Source organism: Chrysochloris asiatica, unplaced genomic scaffold (genome assembly GCF_000296735.1).
Source record: "Chrysochloris asiatica unplaced genomic scaffold, ChrAsi1.0 scaffold00034, whole genome shotgun sequence".
NCBI lineage: Eukaryota > Metazoa > Chordata > Mammalia > Afrosoricida > Chrysochloridae > Chrysochloris > Chrysochloris asiatica.
In genome coordinates, this window is record NW_006408552.1 from 19,715,439 (window position 1) to 19,737,357 (window position 21,919).

General features: G+C 46.5%; 1 protein-coding gene across 1 annotated transcript in view; it reads left to right on the plus strand.

Annotated features, from left to right (window-relative positions):
* Window positions 1-21,919, plus strand: part of PRKAR1B (protein kinase, cAMP-dependent, regulatory, type I, beta) — a 167,785-nt gene that overhangs the window by 35,871 nt on the left and 109,995 nt on the right. The window contains exon 3 of the mRNA XM_006859802.1: window positions 4,649-4,740. Coding sequence (XP_006859864.1) covers window positions 4,649-4,740 — 92 coding nt within the window. The remainder of the gene's footprint in view (window positions 1-4,648; window positions 4,741-21,919) is intronic.

Below are 21,919 nucleotides of genomic sequence, written 5' to 3' on the forward strand. Positions count from 1 at the left end.
GTCTTTAGTGTTTAATGTATCAAATCTGTTCTTCAGATGATCTCTAAATACAGGTGGGATATATTCAAAGTCATATTTTGGCTCTTGTGAACTTGTTTTCATTTTCTTCAGCTTCAGTTTGAATTTACATATGAGTAATTGATGGTCTGTTCCACAGTCTGTCCATGGCCTTGTTTTCATTGATGACATGGAGCTTTTCCATCTTCTCTCTCCACAGATGTAGTCAATTTGATTTCCATGTATTCCATCTGGTGAGGTTCATGTGTATAGTCATACGACTATCCATAATGTAGCGTGTGGCTAATTTCACTCAGCACCATATCTCCCAGTTCCATCCACATTATGTTGTTGTTGTTATTAAGTGCCGTCAAATCGATTCCGACTCATAGCAACCCTGTATAAAGTTTCCAAGGAGCAACTGGTGAGCTTGAACCACTGAGCTTGTGGTTTAAACTGACTTTGCTGTCCTGTGCATTGGTTCACAGCATCACACCAGGACTACTATACTATAGTGTGTGACTAATTTCATTCAGCATCATGTCTTCCATCCATATTGCAGCATTTATCAAGACTTCGTTTCTCTTACTGGCTGAGTAGTATTCCATGGTATTTTGTGTACCACATTTTGGTTTTCCATTCATCTATTGATGGACATTGAAGTTGTTCCCACTTTTTGGCTGTTGTGAATAGTGCTGGAGTAAACATTGGTGTACAAATTTCTGCTCGCCAGTCTTTTAAGCATATACTTAGGAGTGGGATTGCCAGCTGTTCCTTGGAAACCCTGTACAAAGTCCCTGTGAGTTGGAACCGACTTGACAGCACCTAAAAACCACAATGGTGGTTCTAGTTTTAGTTTTTGAGGCATTGCCACACTGTTTTTACCAACTGTACCATTTTGTACTCCCACCATCAATGGATCAGGGTTCCGATTTCCCGACGTCCTCAACAACATTTGTTGTTTTCTGTATTGTTTTGTTTTTTATTTTAGTCATCCTATTGTTGTTTTGTGCCATTGAGTTGGTTCCAACACACCTTTTATAGGGTTGCCAAGAGTGGCTTGTGGGTTTGAAATACCAACTTTGAGGCTAGCAGTCCAGTGCACCTGGGCTCATCCTAGTGGGAGTGAAGTGGTTTCTCATTGTCATTTTGATTTGCATCTCCCCTGGTGGTGCAGTGGGTTAAACATTGGGCTGCTTGCCACAAGGTCAGTCATTCAAACCCACTAGAGGCTACAAGAAGCAGTTCTACATAGGGTTGCTATGGATCAGAACCGCCAACCTTACAACTCAAACTGACTTTGTAATCCAGTGCATTAACCCACAGCACCATGCCAGGACTCCTTCTGTTTATGAGGCCCCATTTATTTATCTTGTCTTTTGTAGTTTGTGCTTTTGTTATGATATTAAATACCCCATTGTTAAAAGCTAGACTTGAAAGCATTATTGCCCTTGCATTTTATTTAAGGAAATTCTGTGGTTTTAGCTTGCACATTTAGGCCCTTAATCCATTTTTAATTTGTTTTTGTGTATGGTATGAGGCATGGATCCCGTTTCATTTTCTGCATGTGGAAACCCAGCACCATTAATTAAGGAGATTCTCTTTCCTCATTGAATGAACTTAGCACCCTTGTCAAGAATCAGTGGGTAATAGAGTCTCAATTCTATTTCATTAATCTATATGTCTGTTGCTATACCAGTTTTGATTATATGGCTGTTTTGGTTACTATAACTATATAATATGTTTTAAAATCAGGAAATACGAGTCCTCCTACTTTGTTCTTCTCTTTCAACATACTTTTCAACAATATGGGACCTCTTGCCATTTCGTGTGAAGTTGAGGATTTCTATAAAGAAGGCTGGTGGAATTTTTTTTTTTTTTAAATGAGAAAATGTTCCCATTATTTTATTTTATTTTTAAGTTTTTTATTGTGAATTGAGTGTTAGTTTACATGGGAGAACATTAACTTTACACTCATCCTATCGTATTTCGTTTCATTGCAATGATTACACTCCCTCCATGCATCATCATTCAACAGTATTTGCTTCCATTCCCTCTTTTTTTTTTTTTTTTTTTTTAATGTACACTGAAGCACTCAGGAATATATAATCATTCAAACAACCAAAGGAATACCCTGCAAGCCTGCCCTTCGGCCGCCAGCACACAGCCCCTCTCCCTCCTTGAGTCCAGAGTCCCCAGCTGCTCCATTTCTTCATGTCTTTATGTCTGCCTCTACCTCTGGAACCCCTGCTTCTCTGGATAGGGTCTCACACTCCGCTTTTCTCCCTTGATGGTCCCAGGGTCCTCCATTCCTGGACTGCAAGATAAACCACTCCCCTCCTTTTGTTACAAAATGTCTACCTTTACAGTTGCAACAATTGCAATCAGTCCTGATAACAGTTATTCACTATTGAACCACAAGAGTCTTATCTCCATCTCCTTTCACCAGCCCCATCTAGACAGGTTGAAAACCACTCAGTGGAGATTCTATCTTCCCCCGCACCCTCTGAAACTAAGCTCCCTCTCGAAAACTCGTAAGCCAGTCACTTCGTGCCCTTATAACCCCCCTCATTTTAGGTAGCCAATGTCTAAGTTACCCATCTCTGTCAACTCTGTGTACAGAGGGGATGGGAATGATCCTTGCTATGAAGAGTCATTCCCTCTTTTAAGCTACTACATCCATAAGTATAGGTCAAGTTCATCAAATTGTAGTGGATTACACTTTCTTTCCTCTTCTTTCTTCCTCTAGTTGAGTTCTGATCATCCAGCCATTGAAGCTAAGTCAAATGGGTACTATTTGCAAGTATGGGCATTCTTGTTCATCTCCCCTGATTTCATATCAGCTGGACACTTCATTCTCTGCTCTAGTCCTCTGTGGCCATGTCCCTGTCCATGGACTTAGGAGTCCCCAGGTCTCGCCATACTGCTGGCCAACCAGGTCTCACTCCAGGTTGATGGGAGTCTATTGAACATGGTGGGACTCAGCCCACAGCTTCATTGCTATTTCCCCCCACTTTCCCTTATTGGTAGACCAACGTGGTCACCAGCAAGATTACATGCCTGCTTATGTATTCCCTTGAATTTCAGTCTTGGAAGAGGGTTTGCCCTGAGGGAACTTGATTGCTTGCCTTGATGGCTCCCCAGCAAACTACTTGCTTGTTCTTTTAGTGGTCAATCAGACTGCCATTTTTTGTTTCTGATTTTTCCTGCTGGTCTGTCTTTCAAGAAGTATCTTCTGTTCCTCTAGCTGCTCTAGGCTGTTTTGCTTGTCTTTTCAAGTGGAAATTTCCCACCTCAGAAGATTCTGGATGGGGGTCAGGATTCCAGGATGGTGGAATTTTGATTGGGATTGAGTTTGGATCTAGAGACATCTTAACAATTAATTAAGTCTTCCAGTCCAGGAACCTGTAACATCTTTCCATTTAAGTCTTTTTAATTTCTCTCCATTTAAGTCTTCTTTAATCTCTTTCAGCAGTGTTTTATATTTTTGCTGTGTAAATCCTTTATGTTCTTGACTGGATTCATTCCTACATGTTTTGTTTTTGTCGATGCTAGTCCTGGTGTGGCACTGTGGGCTAATGTGTCAGATTACAAAGTCGTTTGAATTGCAAGGTCGGTGGTTCAAGCTCACCAGCTGCTCCTTGGAAACCCTATACAAGGTCGCTATGGGTTGGAATCGACTCAACGGCACTTCACAACAATAACAACATTATAAATGGAGTTGTCTTCCTAATTTCCCTTTTGGATTTCTTAGTGCTGGTGTTTAGAAACCCAGCTGATTTTTGTTTGTTGACTTTGTACCCTTCAACTTTGCTAGAGTCCTCTGCTAGTTCTGGAAGCTTTCTGGTTTACTCTGGGATTTTCTATATTCTAGAATCGTTATCATCAGTGAATGGAGATAATTTTACTTCTTCTTTTCCAATGTAGTGGATACCTTTATTTCTTTTGCTTGCTGATGACAACTTTTCACTGAATGTTGTGTGCTGTTGAGTTAATTACGACTCATAGCAATCCCATGTGACCGGGCAGAACTGCCCCAGAGGATTTCCGAAGTGGTCATCTGTACAGGAGCGCTGGATGGATTCAAATCTCCTGTCTCTCAGTGACCACTAGAGCACAGTAACTGTTTACACCTCTCAGGGATTCCGATTCGATGGATGCCCCAAATCCAAACCAGACCCATTGCCATTGAGTCAATTCCAACTCACAGTGACTCCATGGGACAGAATACAAATATCTTGTAGGGTTTCAAAAGCTGTAAGTAAATCTTTACAGAAGCAGACTGCCACATCGTTTGCTTGTGGAGCTGCTTGGGTGGGTTTGAACTACCAACCCTATAGTTAGGAGCCTGGCGCCTAACCCCCAGTGCCACCAGTGCTCCTTGATTGGCAGACAGGGGTCCAAATCCCTACCCCAGCCCTGTCCCATTCTCTTCCCTGGACTGTTTCCTCCTCCACCCTAAAGAGAAAGTCGGTCTAGGTGTGTTTTCTCACCTGACAACAGCAAGGGTGTGCATGGCAGGAGCGAACTGGAGGCTGGATGATGTGACTTCCAGCTGCCCTGTCTCAGGATCAGGCCTGGAGCTTTCTGCCTGACCTTGGGGGCCAGTGGGGGGCAAGGAGCCTGATGTCTGCCATTGTCTCCCCACCAGGTAATCCCCAAGGACTACAAGACAATGACAGCACTGGCCAAGGCCATTTCCAAGAACGTGCTCTTCGCTCATCTGGATGACAATGAGAGAAGGTAAGTGATGTGGAGGTTGGACCCCTCGTCCAGCCCTGCACCCCCCGACAGCCCCCACACAGTGTCAGATCACCCAGTAAGCCAGGCAGGCGCTCGTTGATCTGTAGTGAATAAGCTTATTTCAAGGCACCAAGAATTCCAGTTCTAGGCATGGCTGGTATCTGTCTGTCTCCCAACCCCACATCAACCTCTTTTCAAAGTCACAATCCCTCACAGGGAGGGAGTACCCAGTCAGCAAAGTAAACACGGGCTTACTTGTGCTTACTTGCTAGCTAGTCTATTACCACTCACCATCCCCTGCCATCGAATCTATTTCTGCTTTGTATGAACAATTCCCCATGGGCTTGTGATGAAACCTGTATGAAATTGTTCACATAGACCAGTAAGTAAGCACAGGTGAGCCGTGCCGACATTGTTGCTCCCCACTGCACCCCATGGCCAGGATCCATGGCCTTCTTGGAGTTCCCGGCCTGCATCTGAGACTCCCATACCATACATCATCCTAGAATGGTGCGTGTGGGACCTCTGCTTGTGTCACTGTGGCTGACTTTTTACGGCATCTTCTACACTTGGCGCCTTGCCTTGGTTGGGCTTACTGCCTGATGGGGCATGAGGGGCAGTGGGTGATATGCTCATCTGACCACTTCTATCTAGAGTGCTGGTGTGGTACTGTGGGTTAATGGGCTGGACTGCAAGTTCACTTTGAACTGCAAGGTTGGCGGTTCAAGCTCACCAGCTGCTCCTTGGAAACCCTATACAGGGTTGCACTTAACAACAGCAGTTCCTGGGAGCTCAGGGCCTTGGAAGGTTTCATGTGTGGCTATGAGGAGTTGAAGCTTTTCTAGGAGGAAGAGCAGCTTGGCAAAGTTGGGATGTGGGCTGTTCCTGGTACTCCCCGGGGAACCTCCAAACTATGAATGGTTCTGAACACCGTCTTATCAGTCTGTAGAAAACTGGAACATTTTAACAGGAAAAAAAGCAAAAATGTTCCTGTCATCTGATTCCGAGAGATTGTCACTGGGAATGTTTTGCGGACCACCCTGAAGGATGTGTTCTGTGCCCACAACCTGACACTTTGGCCATGCTCACAGAAGGAATCCCACCCTGCATGCCACTCTGTCCTATCTGGGGGCATCGTGAACACCCACTGTGTCAACAAGGTGTTCCATGTGTCTTGCTATCTGTTTGGGTAGAGTTGCTATAATTTAACACCTTTCTTACTGTGGTCATTTGCATTTCCCCCCCTTTTATTTCATTGTGGTAAAAAATATACCATGTAAAACTTGCCATCCTAACCTTCTTCAGGTGTACAATCCAGTGGCATTCATTACACTGATGTCTCTGTTTCCAAAATTTGATCATCCAAGCAGAAACTCTGTACCTAGTAAAGCAATAGCTCCCCATTCCCACGGCCCTCTCAGCTCCCCTAGTCACCTTCCTGTTTCTAGTTAGTTCTCATCAGTGTGACCAGACAGTATCTGTTCTTTTGTGTCTGACTTCTTTACTCAGTACAATGTCTTCAAGGTTCATCCGTGACGTAGCAGGTATCAGAACTTTATTTCTATTTATGGTCCAGGTGGTGCCGTAGGATAAACACAAGACTGCTAACTGCAAGGTCAGCACTTCAAACACACCAACCACTTGGAAACCCTATAGAGGGGCGCTCTGACTAGGAACCTACTCAATGTCACTTAACAACAACAGCAAAGATTCCATTTTATGTAAATTTCACATTGTGCATAGCCATTGTTTTCTGATGAACCCTGGGTTGTGCCCCACTTTGGGCTGTTGTGAACATGGGTGCACACATCTGTTTGAGGTTCTGCTTTCAGTTCTCTTGGGTCTACACCAGGAGTGGAACTTCTGGGTCCTGTGGGTCCAGGTGTGGGACTGTAGAATATGCACTGAGCCACAAGGTTGTTAGAGCCTCAAGGTCAGTTGTTCAAACTCACCAGCTGCTCCTCGGAAACCTGATGAAGAAACCAGAGTCGATGAGGAAGCTATGAGTAGGAACTGACTTGACAGCATTTAACAACAGTAACAAAAGTGTAGTTCTCTGTTTAAGTTTTTGAGATGCTTGCATTTTCACATCATAGACCACATTTTGATAACCATGGCTATCCTTGTGTATTTATCTTTCGGTAGTTATTGATTTCTTTCTGGTAGATGTGTACACTTACACACACATGCACACACACAAAGCCACAACCCTTTGCATCAAGTCAGTTCCGACTCATAGTGCTCCTCTAAGGCAGTTTCCAAGGCTGGAATCTTTACAGAAGCAGACTGCCACATCCTTCTCCAGAGGAGCCACTGGTGGGTTTGAACTGGTGGGTTTAGCAGCCTGCTGCTTAATTTGCTGTGCCACCAAAGTTCCTTAAGTGTGTAAGAAGAACACTATGACAAAGTTTGAAATCTTGTGAGAATGACCACTATGGGACACAGAGACAGAAAATGAGCGCACACTGTTGGAAACATGGCTCCCACAGACTTGCTCAACATAGGCTGTCAATTCGCCTGTAGACTCCTCATGGCCCCTGTGCATCCTGGAATCAACTGTTGTGGGGGGAATTATGATTCTCCCCTCCCCCCTAATTTACATGGCAGTCCTAACCCTAGGACCTGTGAATGGGGCTTTGTTTGGAAATAGGGTTTTTGGAGATATCATCAGTTAACCTGAGGTCACATGTTACCTGATGACACCGTCATGATCAGTGTGAACCTGAGTGGTGTCCTTCCAAAAGAGGAGGAGAGACACAGGGAGGGGCAGAGTGGAGATGGTCATGTGGAGGTAGAGGAAGAGAAGGGAGTGATGCATCTACAAGCCAAGGAACACCAAGGCTTGCCGGGAGACACCAGGGCCGGGAGAGAGGCAGGAACATTTGTTATTGTTGGGTGATGGCATGTGCATTCTGACTCAAGAGCCTCAGAGGCAGCCAACACACTGACACTCTGGTCTCAACTCCCAGTCCTCTGCGTTGTGAGACGATGAACTTCTGTTCTCAGAATTCCCCTCAGTTTGTGGGGATTTGTTATGATAGCACCCCCTACGAAAACCCAAAACAAACCCAGACTGTGGAGTCATTCTGACTCATGCTGACCCCGTGTATTGCAGGGTAGAACTGCCCTATAGGATGGGAGCACTGTGGTTCTACAAGATAAGCACTGGACTGCGAGCCACAAGGTCCACGGTTCAAACTCGCCATCTGCTCTGTGAAGATTTAAACCCTTGGAAACCCTACACATGGTCATTATGAGTCAGAACTAACTCCATAGCACTTAGCAGCAACAACAGATATTTACAGAGCAGATCACCAGGCTTTTCTTCCTCTGGATGGCTGACGATCGGAGCCATCCAGACGGGTGGGGTTGCTCATACTCAAGGCACCTACTTGGCAGCTATGTCATTTGTTATTGTTGGGTGACATTGAGTTTGTTCTGACTCACAGTCAACCTGTCCCAGAGGGTTTCTGAACCTGTCATCTTTATAGGAGTAGAATACCTGGTCTTTCTCCCATGGAACAGCTGGTGGGATTGAACCGCCAACCTTTCGGTTAGCAGTCAAGCACTTAATCACAGAGCCACTAGGGTTTCTTTATTGAGTTGCTTCTGACTCATAGCATCCCTGTGTAAGTTTTCCCAAACTATAGATCTTTCTGGGAACAGCCTCACCTGTCTCTTGTGGAGCAGCTGGTGGGTTTGAACTGCTGACATTGAGGTTAGTAGCCCAACAACTAACCCATCACCAGGGTGCCTTGTTGTTTTTATTAAGGGCCGTCAAGTAGGTTCTGACTCATAGCGACCCTGAATAAGGTTTCCAAGTAGCGGCTGGTAGGTTTGAACCACTGACCTTGTGGTTAGCAGTCTAGTGCTTATTCTGCAGTGCCACACCAGGACTCCTAGGGGTTTCTTTATTGTTCTTGTTATTGTGTGCCATTGAGTTTCTGAGAGCGGCGCTGGATTTGATTGAACTACTGACCTTGGCAGTTATCAGTCCAATAAAAACCTAGTTGCGTAGAGTCAAGTCCAACTCATAATGACCCTATCGGACTGAGTAGAACTGCCCCATAGGGTTTCCAAGGCTTTCATCATTACAGAAGCAGACTGCCTCATCTTTCTCCCTCATAGCGGCTGGTGGGTTCGAACCATTGACTTTTCAGTTAGCCAAGTGCCTTAGCCACTGTGCCATCAGGGCTCATAATGAGAGACAATTATCCACCACCAGGTGGAACCAGGGGACTTAAATGTTGTGCTTGTTTTAATTTAAACTTTATTTATTCAAAATATAATTTAGATTTAAATCACATTTGGTCTTTGAAAAGGTCCATTCTTGTGGTTTAAAGTTCAAAAGGCACTAAGGGATCCGTGTGAAGGGTGAGATGTGTGGAGAGCTGCCCCGTCCTGGGCTGTGCCGCCCCCGGGGCCTCCCAGGCTTCCTTCCTGCAGACAGACTCTGCCTCCCACACACGGGGTCACCTGTTCCATGGCAGGTAGCCACATGCACTGATGGTCCCTTTTTCTTTTGGTAAAATGCACATCCCATAACACTGGCTGTTTGAACCATTTGGAAGTGTACAGGTCTGTGATATTGAGGCCACTCACAATCTTGTGCAGCCTATTCCTGAACATTTTCATCACCCTAAAGGGAGACCCTGACTGTACCCATTAGTGGTCACTCCGCCTTCTCCCCTCGTCCAGCTTCTGTTGACCCTAATCTGCTTTCTGCCTCAGGGCTTTTCAGCTAAATGGGAGAAAGTGATATCTATCTGGTAGGATAGTGGTTACGAGCTGGGTTGCTAACCCCAAGATTAGCAGTTTGAAACTATCAGCCATTCTGTGGGAGAAAGATGAGGCTATCTGCTCTTGTCAAGATTGACAGCCTCGGAAACCCCATACAGGGTTGCTATGAGTCATAACTGATTCCATAGCACACAACCTCCTCCTCCTTCATACTGCGTCATGTTTTCTGGGTTCTTCCATGTTGACCATCCACTGTTAAACCTGGTTTCACAGCCTCCAGGAGGAAGGAAGGACAACCAAGTGTGGGTGTAGCTGGTCCCTTGTCAACTCTCTTTTATTCATTGTTGTTGTCCTGAGTTGTTATTGAGTTGTCCCCCAACTCATGATGACCTCATGTACCATGGAGCAAAATGTGGCCCTGTTCTGCACCATCTACCTGGTGGGTTGTGGATTGTACCATGTGATCTGTAGGGTTCTCATTGGCTGATTTTTCCAAGTAGATCACCAGGCCTTTCTTCCTAGTCTGCCTGAGTCAAGCTCTGCTGAAACCAGCTATGTGGTTTAGAAAACAGCTGCCTCCAGGCACGCAAGGTCCCCTGGACACCTGGTTGGCTGGGCAACTCATGGTGGGCTTCTCAGCCAGTCACTGTTTCCCATGAGAATGGGACATCAGCAAGGCTGAGCTCTTGATTGGGGGGCATGAGTTTCTGTGGGACAGGGTAGGGGAAGTATTGTGATTTGAGATTAAATCTCACTATCCTGGCTTCTAAGGAGCTTTCTGGCTGTTCTTATTCCAACGCAGATTTGTTTGCTCCTCTGTCAGTCCATGGTACTTTTAATATTCTCCTCCAACACCATAACTTGTATTAAATTCTTCTTTGGTCTTCCTTATTCATTGTCCAACTTTCACATGTGTATGATTGAAATCACCATGGCTTGGGTCAGGTCCCCAAACAGACATCTTTGCTCTTGAACACTTTAAAGAAAGAGATTTTGTGCAAATAGCATGATGAAAACATTGGAAATACTGCGAGAATGACCAAAACAGGACATAGAGACACGAAGTGAGCAAATGCTGATGGAAAAATGGTGCCAATAGGCTTGTTCAAGGCAGAGTTGCCAAACCTTCAATTTGTAAAGAAATACGACGTCTTCGTTATCTGGTGCTGCTATAACCGAAATTCCACAAGTGTGTGGGTTTAACAAATATAAATTTACATTACAGTTTAACAGGCTCTAAGTCTGAATTCAGAGTGCTGGTCCTAGGAGGAAGCTCTCTCTCTCTGTCTCCTGGGTTTAGGAGATTCCCAGTGCAGGGACCCGGCTCCATAGGATGCACTCCACTTCTGGCTCTTCTTTCTGGCTGGTAGTAGGTCCTCCTCCCTCTGCTCATTTCTCTCTCCTTTTATCTTTTGTAAGATGACAGGTGTTGCAGGCCAGACTCCAGGGAAACTCTTCTTACAGCGGATCAGAACTGTGATATAAGGAAAGATGTTAGATCCCACCAGGACCCCCATACAACTGATTAGCTGATCACGTCAGCTCGCATTATGGAGGAGGATTACATCACCGTATAACTGCAAATGACATCATTTCATAACTGCCAAATGACTGAGAATTGTGGCCCAACCAAGTTGACTCCTGTTTAGGGGACACAATTCCATTCTTGACACACATAAAGAGAGGCGCGCCTGTATTTGGGATGCAGTTCTGTCCTTAGGGCCTCAGTTTCTTTATTTGCACCAGCAGGTGGTTGGTTGGTCTACATTAAACCCTAGCAGGACTGGACCACCAGAGCAGAATTCTGCATGCCTGTGTCTGTTGGAGTTCCCACTTTAGATTCCTTTGGGTGTATGCCTGGTGGTGGTTATGTGCTGTGGAGTTGGTTCCGACTCACAGTGACCCTGTACAGGGTTTCCGAGGCTGTAAATCTATGGGAGCAGAAAGCCTCATCTTTCTCCCACGGAACAGCTGGTAGTTTCAAACCACTGACCATGAGGTTAGCAGCCCGACTCGTAACTACTATGCTACCAGAGATCCTTGGGTATATGCCTAGGAGTAGAATTGCTGGTTCACAAGGTAATTCTAGGGAGCACAATGGCTCGAAAGGATAAGCACTGGACTGTGAACCATAAGGTCGGTAGTTCGAGCCCACCAAACTGCTTCATTGGAGAAAGATGAGGCTTGCTGCTCCCGCAAGATTTACAGCCTCAGAAACGCTATACAGGGCTGTTATGAATCGGAACTGACTTGACAGTATTTAACAACAACAATGACAATGGTAGTTCTATGTTTAACTTCTGGAGCTACCACCAAACTCTTCCCCAGCAATGACTTCCATTTTCAATCCCATCAGCAGTGGACGAAGGATCGATTTCTCCATGTCTTTGTCCACTGAGCCTTTCCTTTTTTTTTTTTTAATTTTTTATTGTGAATTATGTGATAATTTTCATGGGAGAACATTAGCTTTACATTCATTATCGTGTATCGTTTGATTGCTATGGTTATAATCCCCTCCATGCATCATCAACCAAAGGGTATACCCTGCAAGCATGACCCCTCTGGTCATCAGCACATAGCCCCTGTCCCTCTCTGGGTCTAAAGTCCCCAGCCACTCCATCTCTCCACTTTATTGTCTCTGCCTCCATCACTGGCGTCACTGCTTCTCTGGGTAGGGTCCCGCACTCCACTCTTCTCCCTCGATGGTCCCAGGGACCTCCGCTCCTAGACTGCAAAGTCAGTCACTCCCCTCCTTTTGCTTCAAAATGTCTACCTTTACATTTCCAACCCTCACAGTCAGTCCTGATAACAATTATTCACTATTGTACCACAAGAGACCTATCCCCATCTCCTTTCATCAGCCCCGCCCAGACAGATTAGATACTACTCAGTGAGGATTCTACCTTCCTTCGTGCCCTCTGGATCTAGGCTCCCTCTTGAAAGCTTGTAAGCCAGTTGTAAAGATTTGTTCCCTCTTTTGGGCTACTGCATCCATAGGTGTAGGTCAAGTTCATCAAATTGTATCAGATCAGTCTTTTTTTCCTCTTTTTTCTTCTTCTAGTTGAGCCCTGATCATCCAGCCATTGAAGCCAGGTCAAGTGGGTGTTCTTGTGCATATGTCCTCTCTTCTTATCAGCTGGACGTTTCACTCTCTACTCTAGTCCTCTATGCCGAGATTTTCCTTTTGGTTGTCAAATTCTTCCAGGCTGTATCTGTTTTCCCAATAAGCAGAGTGATGTCACTCATCTGTAGTGAACAATTTCACTTGTATTTCATATTATTCACTACAGATTAGTAAGTAAGTGAAACCTACAGATGAACCAGTGCTTGCCTTGCATATTAGGTAATGCATCTCTGCTTCCAGGTTTACCTTCTGTGGTAGTTCTGTGTAAGCCAGACCCCCCAGACTCTCCCCAGCCCTAACCCAGTTCCCTGGATGGATTGGGCCAGGCACTCACAGTTGGTCTCATTCAGTACCCAGTACAGGTGGAGAAGGCTTTGATCAAGGTAAAATTTCTGGGGCCTCCTGGCTGTGTGCTGGGACCCCATTCCCTTGGCCCCAAGTTTCCAGACCCACATGGCTGCCCAAGGTGGACAGAAATCAGAGGAAACAGATGGTTGGATTAAAAATTCCTCTTTGCTAGACTGGCTTGAAAAGAAACCTTTCACATGGGGCGTGTGTGTCTGTGTTTTGGGTCTTTTGTTTTGCACGTAGGAAAAGCTCACTTTCCATTTTGAAACCCCATGGGCTCTTCCCTCTGGCCAGGATCCGAGAGAAGAAGACGATGGTGAGGGAAACATTGCCAGAGGGAGTGGGCAGGGAAGCCCTGGCCCTTAACCTTCCACTGATGTCTCCCCTGTGCAGCATCCAAATAGTTTGCTTTTTCCCGTTTACTAGAAGCTGGGCTTAGCAGCTTTGTCTCGGCTCGGCTGTGGTTTGGCGAGGGCTGGGAGATTCCTTCCAAGTTTGCTGGGCGTCTGGCAGCCCCTGACTCTGAAGCTGCCGGCTGCTCCCTCTGTTCCTCGCGTGGGCAGAGTAAGATCGAATTATTTCTTTGCAAACAGGTCCGTTTGTGGAATGAGTGCACCATTGTGCTCAATGACCTCTCCTAGATGCAGGTTTATGACACATGAGCTAGCTGTCATGGGCTGGATGACTTTGCTCTTGTGTTTTGTGATGATTCCTTTCTTTCAGGGCCATTGTAGAATGTGCCAGAGATATGTGAGCTTGGAAGAAAGGTGCAGGTAATGCGTCAGCCCTTTTAGTTCAAAGGTGATAATGCAGCATCATTCTGGGAAGGGGCTGCTGACTCCCCAAAGCTGCATGGCTTTTGCTCTTGGTTGGTAGTGATTCTTTTTGGCATCTCCTGGCACTTGTCTAGCACCATGTAGGGTTTGTGGCACTAACTTCTCAGAGCCTCAGTTTCACTCCTGTAAATGGGGTTGTCTCTCACCCAAGGCCAGGTAATATGTAAGCAACCAGGTTCTAGTCCAGGTATTTTGCATCCACCACCCCCCCACACCTGTGTTCTTCTCCTGGGACCACAACTCAGGCATCTGATGGTTAGAGGGGTGGTCCTGGTGTTGTTGGTACACATCCACACAGGATTTAGAAGTTGTAAGTTGTGTAATGACATTCTGTGGGTCTAGGTTTCCTTCAGGATCAAAAGAGGGTTATAAACCCACATTGTGGGCTGCTATAAGAATGTAAAAAAAATAATGTTTTTATCACCACTGTTATCACCTCTACCCTCCATTATTACCAACATCATTACAACCACCATCATCACCACCATCACCACCATCACCACCATTATCACTTCCACCCTCGATTATTACCAACATCATCATCATTATGTTAACCTCTACCCTCCATTATTACCAACATTACCATCACCACCATTATCACCTCAACCCTCCATTATGGCCAGCATCATTACCATCATCAACACCACCATTATCAACATCACTATTACCACCATCATGACCATCAGAACAACTATCATCAGCACCTTCATCACCATCATTACCAATATCATGATCATCAACATCACCACCACCATAATCATTACCAACATCATCACTGTCATCAACATTACCATCAGAACCACCACCATCATCATCAGCTTCATCACTATCACCATCATCATCAAGATTATTTTCTTCATCATCATAATTACCATCAGAACTACTGTCATCACCTTCATCTTCACCTTCACCATCACATCACCACTACCATCATTGCTAAATCTAACATCATCATGATCATTGGGACCACCATCATGACCACCATGACCACCATCATCACCATGATCACCACCATCATGACCACCACCATCACTACCATCATTACTACTATCCTCATTACCATTACCAGTATCACCATCACAACTATCCTCATTACCATTACCAGTATCACCATCACTACTATCATTACTACTATCCTCATTACCATTACCAGTATCACCATCACTACTATCCTCATTACCATTACCAGTATCACCATCACTACTATCATTACTACTATCCTCATTACCATTGCCAGTATTACCATCATCACCATCATTACCACCATCCTCATTATCTTTACCACTATCACCACCATCACCACCATTACCACCATCATCAGGATCAGAACCACCATCATCATCACCCCCATCATCACCATCTTCATCATGATTATTACGACCATCATCATCACTGTCATCACCACTACCATCATTGCTAAGTCTAACATCATCATGATCATCAGGATCACACCATCATGATCACCATGATCACCATGATCACCATCATTACCATTACCACCACCCACCATCATCACCATCACTGCTATCATCATCATCCACCATCATCACCACCATCGACACCACCATCACTACCACCACCATCACAATCATCACCACCACTAACATCTTTGCCATCAACATCATCATCATCTGTATCATCATCATCACCACTATCATCACCACTATAGCCATCCTCACCATTTTCCTGGAGGGCTTTTGCTTCTATGAACAACATTCCTGCTGGGAGCTATTCCCCTGACACTGTTCTGCCTCTGGAATGCTGATCCAATCACCCTGACAGCCAGATTCTGCCACCCTCACGACTGCTCCCTTCACATCAGCACCGTCTGAGGAGGGGCTGGTATGGCCTGAGACCACCCCCCAAATATCATTCCCTGGCCTACCTATGCCCATCTTGTCCCCCATCTCAGTATACAGAGAGGGGAGGGCATTTGCCCCTTTCCCTGCAACAAGTGTCTGAACTTGGACTGGAGTGGGGTGTCTACAGCCCCTAGGCCAGAGCCCCACACCTCTCTTGCTGCAGGTGAGTAGAGGGGGTGGTAGTGGGTGGGTCCTTGCTCCTCCTTTGGTGTCACCACAGGGCAGCATCCTGAGTCCTCCCAGACTTTCCTCCTCAGGAGGCTTGGAGCCCTGCGAAGTGTTGAAACAATTAGGGCCTGGCCCTGGGGGCCTGGCTCAGGCCCTGGGGGAGGTGGAAGCCCTGGGGCTCTCTCTGGTCCTCTCCCAGCTGGCCATGAGCAGTGAGTGCCTGGAGACGGAGAGTGAGGTACCCCGGGAGCTGAGTACTGCAGTAATTAGGAGGCACCATATGTGTGTGGGGTGCAGGCAGGGGCGGGGCGGGTCTCACTGGGGCTTCATTACAGAGCCGCCAGACGGGTGGGTGAGGGCACCTCTCTCACCCTGGAGCGGTCTGGGCTGGCAGCGGCCTCTGCTCTCTGTAGCTCTAATTAAACCGAGCTCCAGCCGCAGAGCTGCCGCTGGCCCCCGCAGCTGTCTCCTGCTCTCTGTCGCAGTCTGTTTTTCCACAAATTGGCTCAGGGCCTCAGGTGATGGGAAAAACACCCAGTCTGCCATGGGCGATGGGCGGGCAGCCCTGTAGGGAGTTCTTCTCCCGTTCTCTGCACCTCCCCGCCCTTTCTCCTCCCAAGTGAAGGCACTTAGATGTCCGGCTTCTCTTTCAGGCAAAATTTAAAAACAAAATTAGCATTTTTGGAACGCACAAGGGTTCCACTGACTGAGTCCATGCTTGATGGCTTGGACATGCAGAGAATTTGATTTCCACTTTTCATAAAGCCAGGCTCGTCGGGCTGAGGGGATCGTGGGGCTGGCAAATGACAACTCCAGCCCTCCCCCCCACCCCAGGATTTGGAAATCCCCTGTCTAGTGGAAGGCTGGAATCTGGATGCCAGAGATTGAACTGTGTCCTTGAAAAATTCGCTGAAGTTCTGACCCCAGCACCTATGCATGTCTTTGTTTGGCAGTGAGGTCCTTGAAAACATGTCAGTCTGGTGGTTATGAGGTCTTACTGGGTAAACCCATTGCTGTGGAACAGATTCCTACTCACAGTGACCTTATAGCCCAGAGTCGAACTGCCCGCATAGAGATGCTAAGGCTGTGCATCTTTACAGAAGGTACTGCCACGTCTGTCTCCCATGGAGCATGTGATGGGTGTGAGCTGCTGACCTTTCCATTAGCAGTCAGGTGCTTTAACCATGGTGCCACTAGGTAGCCTTCATACTGGAGTAAGGCGAGTCCTAATTCCTGGTGTGGTGCTGTAGGATAAGCATTGGATTGTCACTGCAAAGTTGGTGGTTCAAACCCTCCAGCTGCACCTCAGAACCGACTCCCTGGTACGTAACCACAACAAACCCATCTTAGTGGTGTCCCTGTGAAAGAGGAGACGTGACTTAGACAAATATGGGGAAGATGGACGTGTGGAGATGCACCTACAAAGCCCAGATCTGCCTTGCTGGCATGGTGGTAAAACACCTGTCGGCTAACTGAAAGCTTGGTGGCTTGAACCCACCTGTATCTCCACCAGAGGAGAAAAGACCTGGCGATCGGCTTCCGTAGAGATTACAACCTAGGAAACCCTCTGGGGCAGTTCTACTCTGTCAGACAGGGTCACTGTGAGTTGGAATTGACTTGATGGCCCTCAACAACAACATTACCAGAAACTAAGAGATGAGAAGAATACCTCCTAAAGCATTTGAGGGGAGCATGGCTCTCTGACCTTGATTTTGGGCATCTAGTCTCCAGAATTTGAGAGAATCAATTTCTGTTTGTATAATTCCCTCATTTTATGATACTTTTGTATGATCGTCCTGAGAAACTCATGGGGGCAGTTGTGGCTCAAAGGTAGAATTCTCACCTTATGTGGGAGACCCATGTTCGATTCCCAGCCAGTGCAGCTCGTATGAACCACTGCCTGTCTGTCAGTGGAGGCTTGTGTGCTGCTCTGATGTGGAACAGGCTTCAGCAGAGCTTCCAGACTAAGATGGACTAGGAAGAATGGCCAGTGTAATGAAGTTCCACCCTGATACTTAAGGGATCTCTGTGAGTCGAGTCAATTCAATGGTAGCTGGTAATGCAGTCCACATGTCTGCTTTCTGACAAGAACTGTAAAGATGTGAGTTTGGGCCCCTGAAACTTCATACTTCTAGCACCCATTTAATAGATGGTGACACTGAAACTCAGAAAAGGGTAGGGCTGCCCAGTTCTTCAGGAGGCTGAGTCTGGGAGGGGGACCAGAGACCTGGAAGACACTGTGTGGGGTGCCCCCTGGTGGTGAACGGCCCACATTCTTCCTAGTCCATGGGGGTAATGGGTCCAGCTGAATGGAGGGCTGTGTTGGCTGTCACACCAAGTCACTAAAAATAGCCTGGTTGCTGGTCAACTGGGGTGTGAGGAATTTACCAGGAGTGAGAGGTGGGGGAGGGGTTGTAGAAAGAGGCCAGGGTTCTGGAAGTTCTGGGGAGCCCAGGATGGAGGATAAGAGACAGACCCCGAGTTCTTCTGATCTGGTCTCATCCATGTGGGGACTCCAGGTATACATTTCAGCCCATCAGCCTCATTAGAACCCTGAACATCCCTATTTGTCAGATGAGAAGACAGATCCAGTTGACTTAGCAAGGTCACACAGTGTCCTTGGGACAGAGATTGTGGTTCCCTGCCCAGACTCAGCCTCCTCCAGGGATCTCCCTTCTGACACGCTCCACCCATCCTCTGGGTTTCAGTGTCCCTGTCTCTTAAATGGATGCTGAAAGTATGAAACTTCAGGGACCCAAACTCACACATTTACAGCCCTTGTCAGATAACAAAACACATGGATTGGGTTACCAGCTTGTTGACTCGAACTCATGGAAACCCTGTGAGTGTTGATGGAGTAGAACCTGGTTCCATTGGGTTTCCAATGGCTGATGACTTCTATAGAGGAACGGGGTGCTCGGGGAAGAGCTGGGTGTGTCACCTTGCCTATGAGCACGTGGCATCACCCATTTCCCTGTGAGGATGAGCCAATTGCCCAGGATGTGAGCCCTGGCTGAATCACGGTTCATGCTCCTTTTTTTTTTTAATGTTTTATTGTGAATTATGTGATAGTTTACATGGGAGAACATTAGTTTTATATTCATTCTATCGTATATCGTCTCATTGCCATGGTTACAATCCCCTCCATGTGTCATCAGCCAACCAAAGGGCATACACTACAAGCCTGCACCCCAGTTGTCAGCACACAGCCCCTCTCCCTCTCTGGGTCTAAAGTCCCCAGCCACTCCATCTCTCCAGGTCATCATCTCTGCCTCCGTCTCTGGCGTCACTGCTTCTCTGGGTAGGGTCCCGCTCTCCGCTCTTCTCCCTTGATGGTCCCAGGAACCTCCGCTCCTAGACTGAAAAGTTAATCACTCCCCTCCTTGTGTTATAAAACATTTCCAACCCTCACAAGCAATCCTGATAACAATTATTCACTATTATATCACAAGAGACCTAGCTGCATTTCATTTCATCAGCCCCACCTAGACAGATTGGATACTACTCACTGGAGATTCTACCTTCCTCCATGCCCTCTGGATCTAGGGTCCCTCTTGAAAGCTTGTAAGCCAGTCACTTCTTGCCTTTGTAGCCCCCCCACCCCCATTTTGGGTAGCCAGTGTCCAAGTTGCCCATCCCTGTCTACTTTGTGTGTGGAGGGGGTGGGGATGATCCTTGCTGTAAAGATTTGTTCCCTCTTTTGAGCTACTGCATCCATAGGTGTAGGTCAAGTTCATCAAATTGTGTCAGATTACTCTTTTTTTTTCCCTCTTCTATCTTCTTCTGGTTAAGCTCTGATCATCCAGTCATTGAAGCCAGGTCAAGTGGGTATTATCTGCACGTATGGGTGTTCTTGTGCATATGCCCTCTCTTTATCAGCTGGGTGCTTCACTCTCCACTCTAGTTCTCTGTGGCTATGTCACTGACTCTGGGCCCAGGAATTCCCAGGTCTTGCCACACTACTGGCCAACCAGGTCTCCACCCGGGTTCACAGGAGTCTATTGAATGTTGTAGGGCTTAGCTCGCCACTTCATTGCTGTTTTTCCTTCACTTCCCCTTATCCGTGACGAGCATGGTCACCAATCAAAGCATGTATTCCCATTGAGTCTTAGTCTTGGAAGGGGTTTGCACTTAGAAGGGGTTTCATGCTCCTTTAGTGCTTGGTGCTGGAGTGCAGCCCAAGACCCAGGAACTCAACCGTTCCCTCTACTTTTGATCCCTGGCTGAGATCCCAGTGGTTAACACCTCAGTCATCCTACCCAGGAAATGGGTGTACAAAACCCCAACCTGTAGCCCTCAAGTTGGCTCTGACTCATGGTGTGTCAGAGAAGGGTTTTCAATGGCTGATTTGTCAGAAATAGATCTCTAGACCTTTCTTCAGAGATGCCTCCCATTGAGTTCAAACCACCAGTCTTTTGATTACAAGTTGAGTACATAACCATGTGTAGGGACTCTCCGTGGGGTTGCACATGGCTGGATAGTGGATGCTGTGGGATCCACAGGAAGGAATGGTAACCTTATCTTGGGGTTCACCCCTCATCTGTTGGTGGATTGTGCTATGGTGGTTTGCATGTAGCTGTGATGCTGAAAGCTATGCCACTTTGGTGGGCAGGCTTAGGCTTCAGTGGAGCTTCCAGACTAGGAAAAAAAGCTGGGTGATCTTATTTAGAAAACCAGCCAGTGAAGACCCCATGGAACACAACAGAGTGATGTCCAATAGAGTCTAGCTTGGAAGGCTCGCAGAATCCAAGTGACCACACAATGGACTTGAGCAGACCAGCGATAGTGAGGATTGTACACAGGGCAGCTGTGGGTTGGAACCAACTCAGTGACAAATAACAGCAACTTTGGGGGTGGTATTGTAAGCACTGGACTGCTAACTGCAAGACTGGCAGTTCAAATCCAATAGCCGCCCCTTGGAAACTCCATACAGGGTTGCTGTAAGTCGACACAGACTCAGCTACACTTAACAACAACTGGTTTACAGAATAAGCGAGCTTTGAGCCAGGTCTTGCAGGATGAGTAGTGTTTTGCAGGCAGAGAGAAAAGGAAGAGTGTTCCACACAGAGTGAACAGCCTGGGTTCTGATGAAGATATTCTAGTGGATGCTGAAATCTGTGGACAGAGGGAAGTTCAGGGGACTTGAAGAATTCAAAACTCTTGAACAAGGATATGCTGTCATTTTACATCAGCACCTAGTCAAGGTTATTCCAAGGACTTTTCTTTGTGTAACTGAGCTTTCCCCCACATATTATTCACCCTTTTGCATTTCTTCTGTGAATTCTTGGATTTACCTCTGCCTATTTATTTATTTCTTCTACTTTTTTTTTCTATAAGTTTTTATTGTGAGGTTTACATGGAAGAATATCAGTTTTACATTCATCCTATTGTATTTCGTTTCATTGTAATGATTACAATCCCCTCCATGCATCATCAGATAACCAAAAAATATACCACACAGGCCCACCCCCTGGCCATCAGCACACAGCCCCTCTTCCTCCCTGAGTTCAGTGTCCCCAGCCACTCCATCTGTCCATGTTATCGTCTCTGTCTCCATCCCTGGCATCACTGTTTCTCTGGGTAGGGTCCCACTCTCTGCTCTTCTCACTTGATGGTCCCAGAGACCTCCGCTCCTGGGCTGCAAAATCAATCTCTCCCCTCCTTTTGTCAAAAAACATCTACCTCTATATTTCTGTCCCTCACAGTCAGTCCTGATGGCAATTATTCACTATTGTACCACAAGAGACTTATCCCCATTTCCTTTCGCCAGCCCGGTCCCAACAGATTAGAAATCATTCAGTGGTGATTCTACCTTCTCCCGCCCTGTTTGGAACTAGGCTCCCTCTTGAAAGCTTGTAAGCCAGTCACTTCTTGCCTTTATTTGTTGTTGTTGTTGTTATGTGCTGTGGAGTAAGTTCCGACTCACAGAGACCCTGTACAGGGTTTCTGAGGCTGTAAATCTTTACAGGAGCAGAAAGCCTCATCTTTCTCCCACGGAACAGCTGGTAGTTTTGAACTGCTGACTTTAAGGTTCACAGCCTGATTCATAACCACTACACTACCAGAGCTCCTTGATTATAGAATATCTAACAATCATAGTC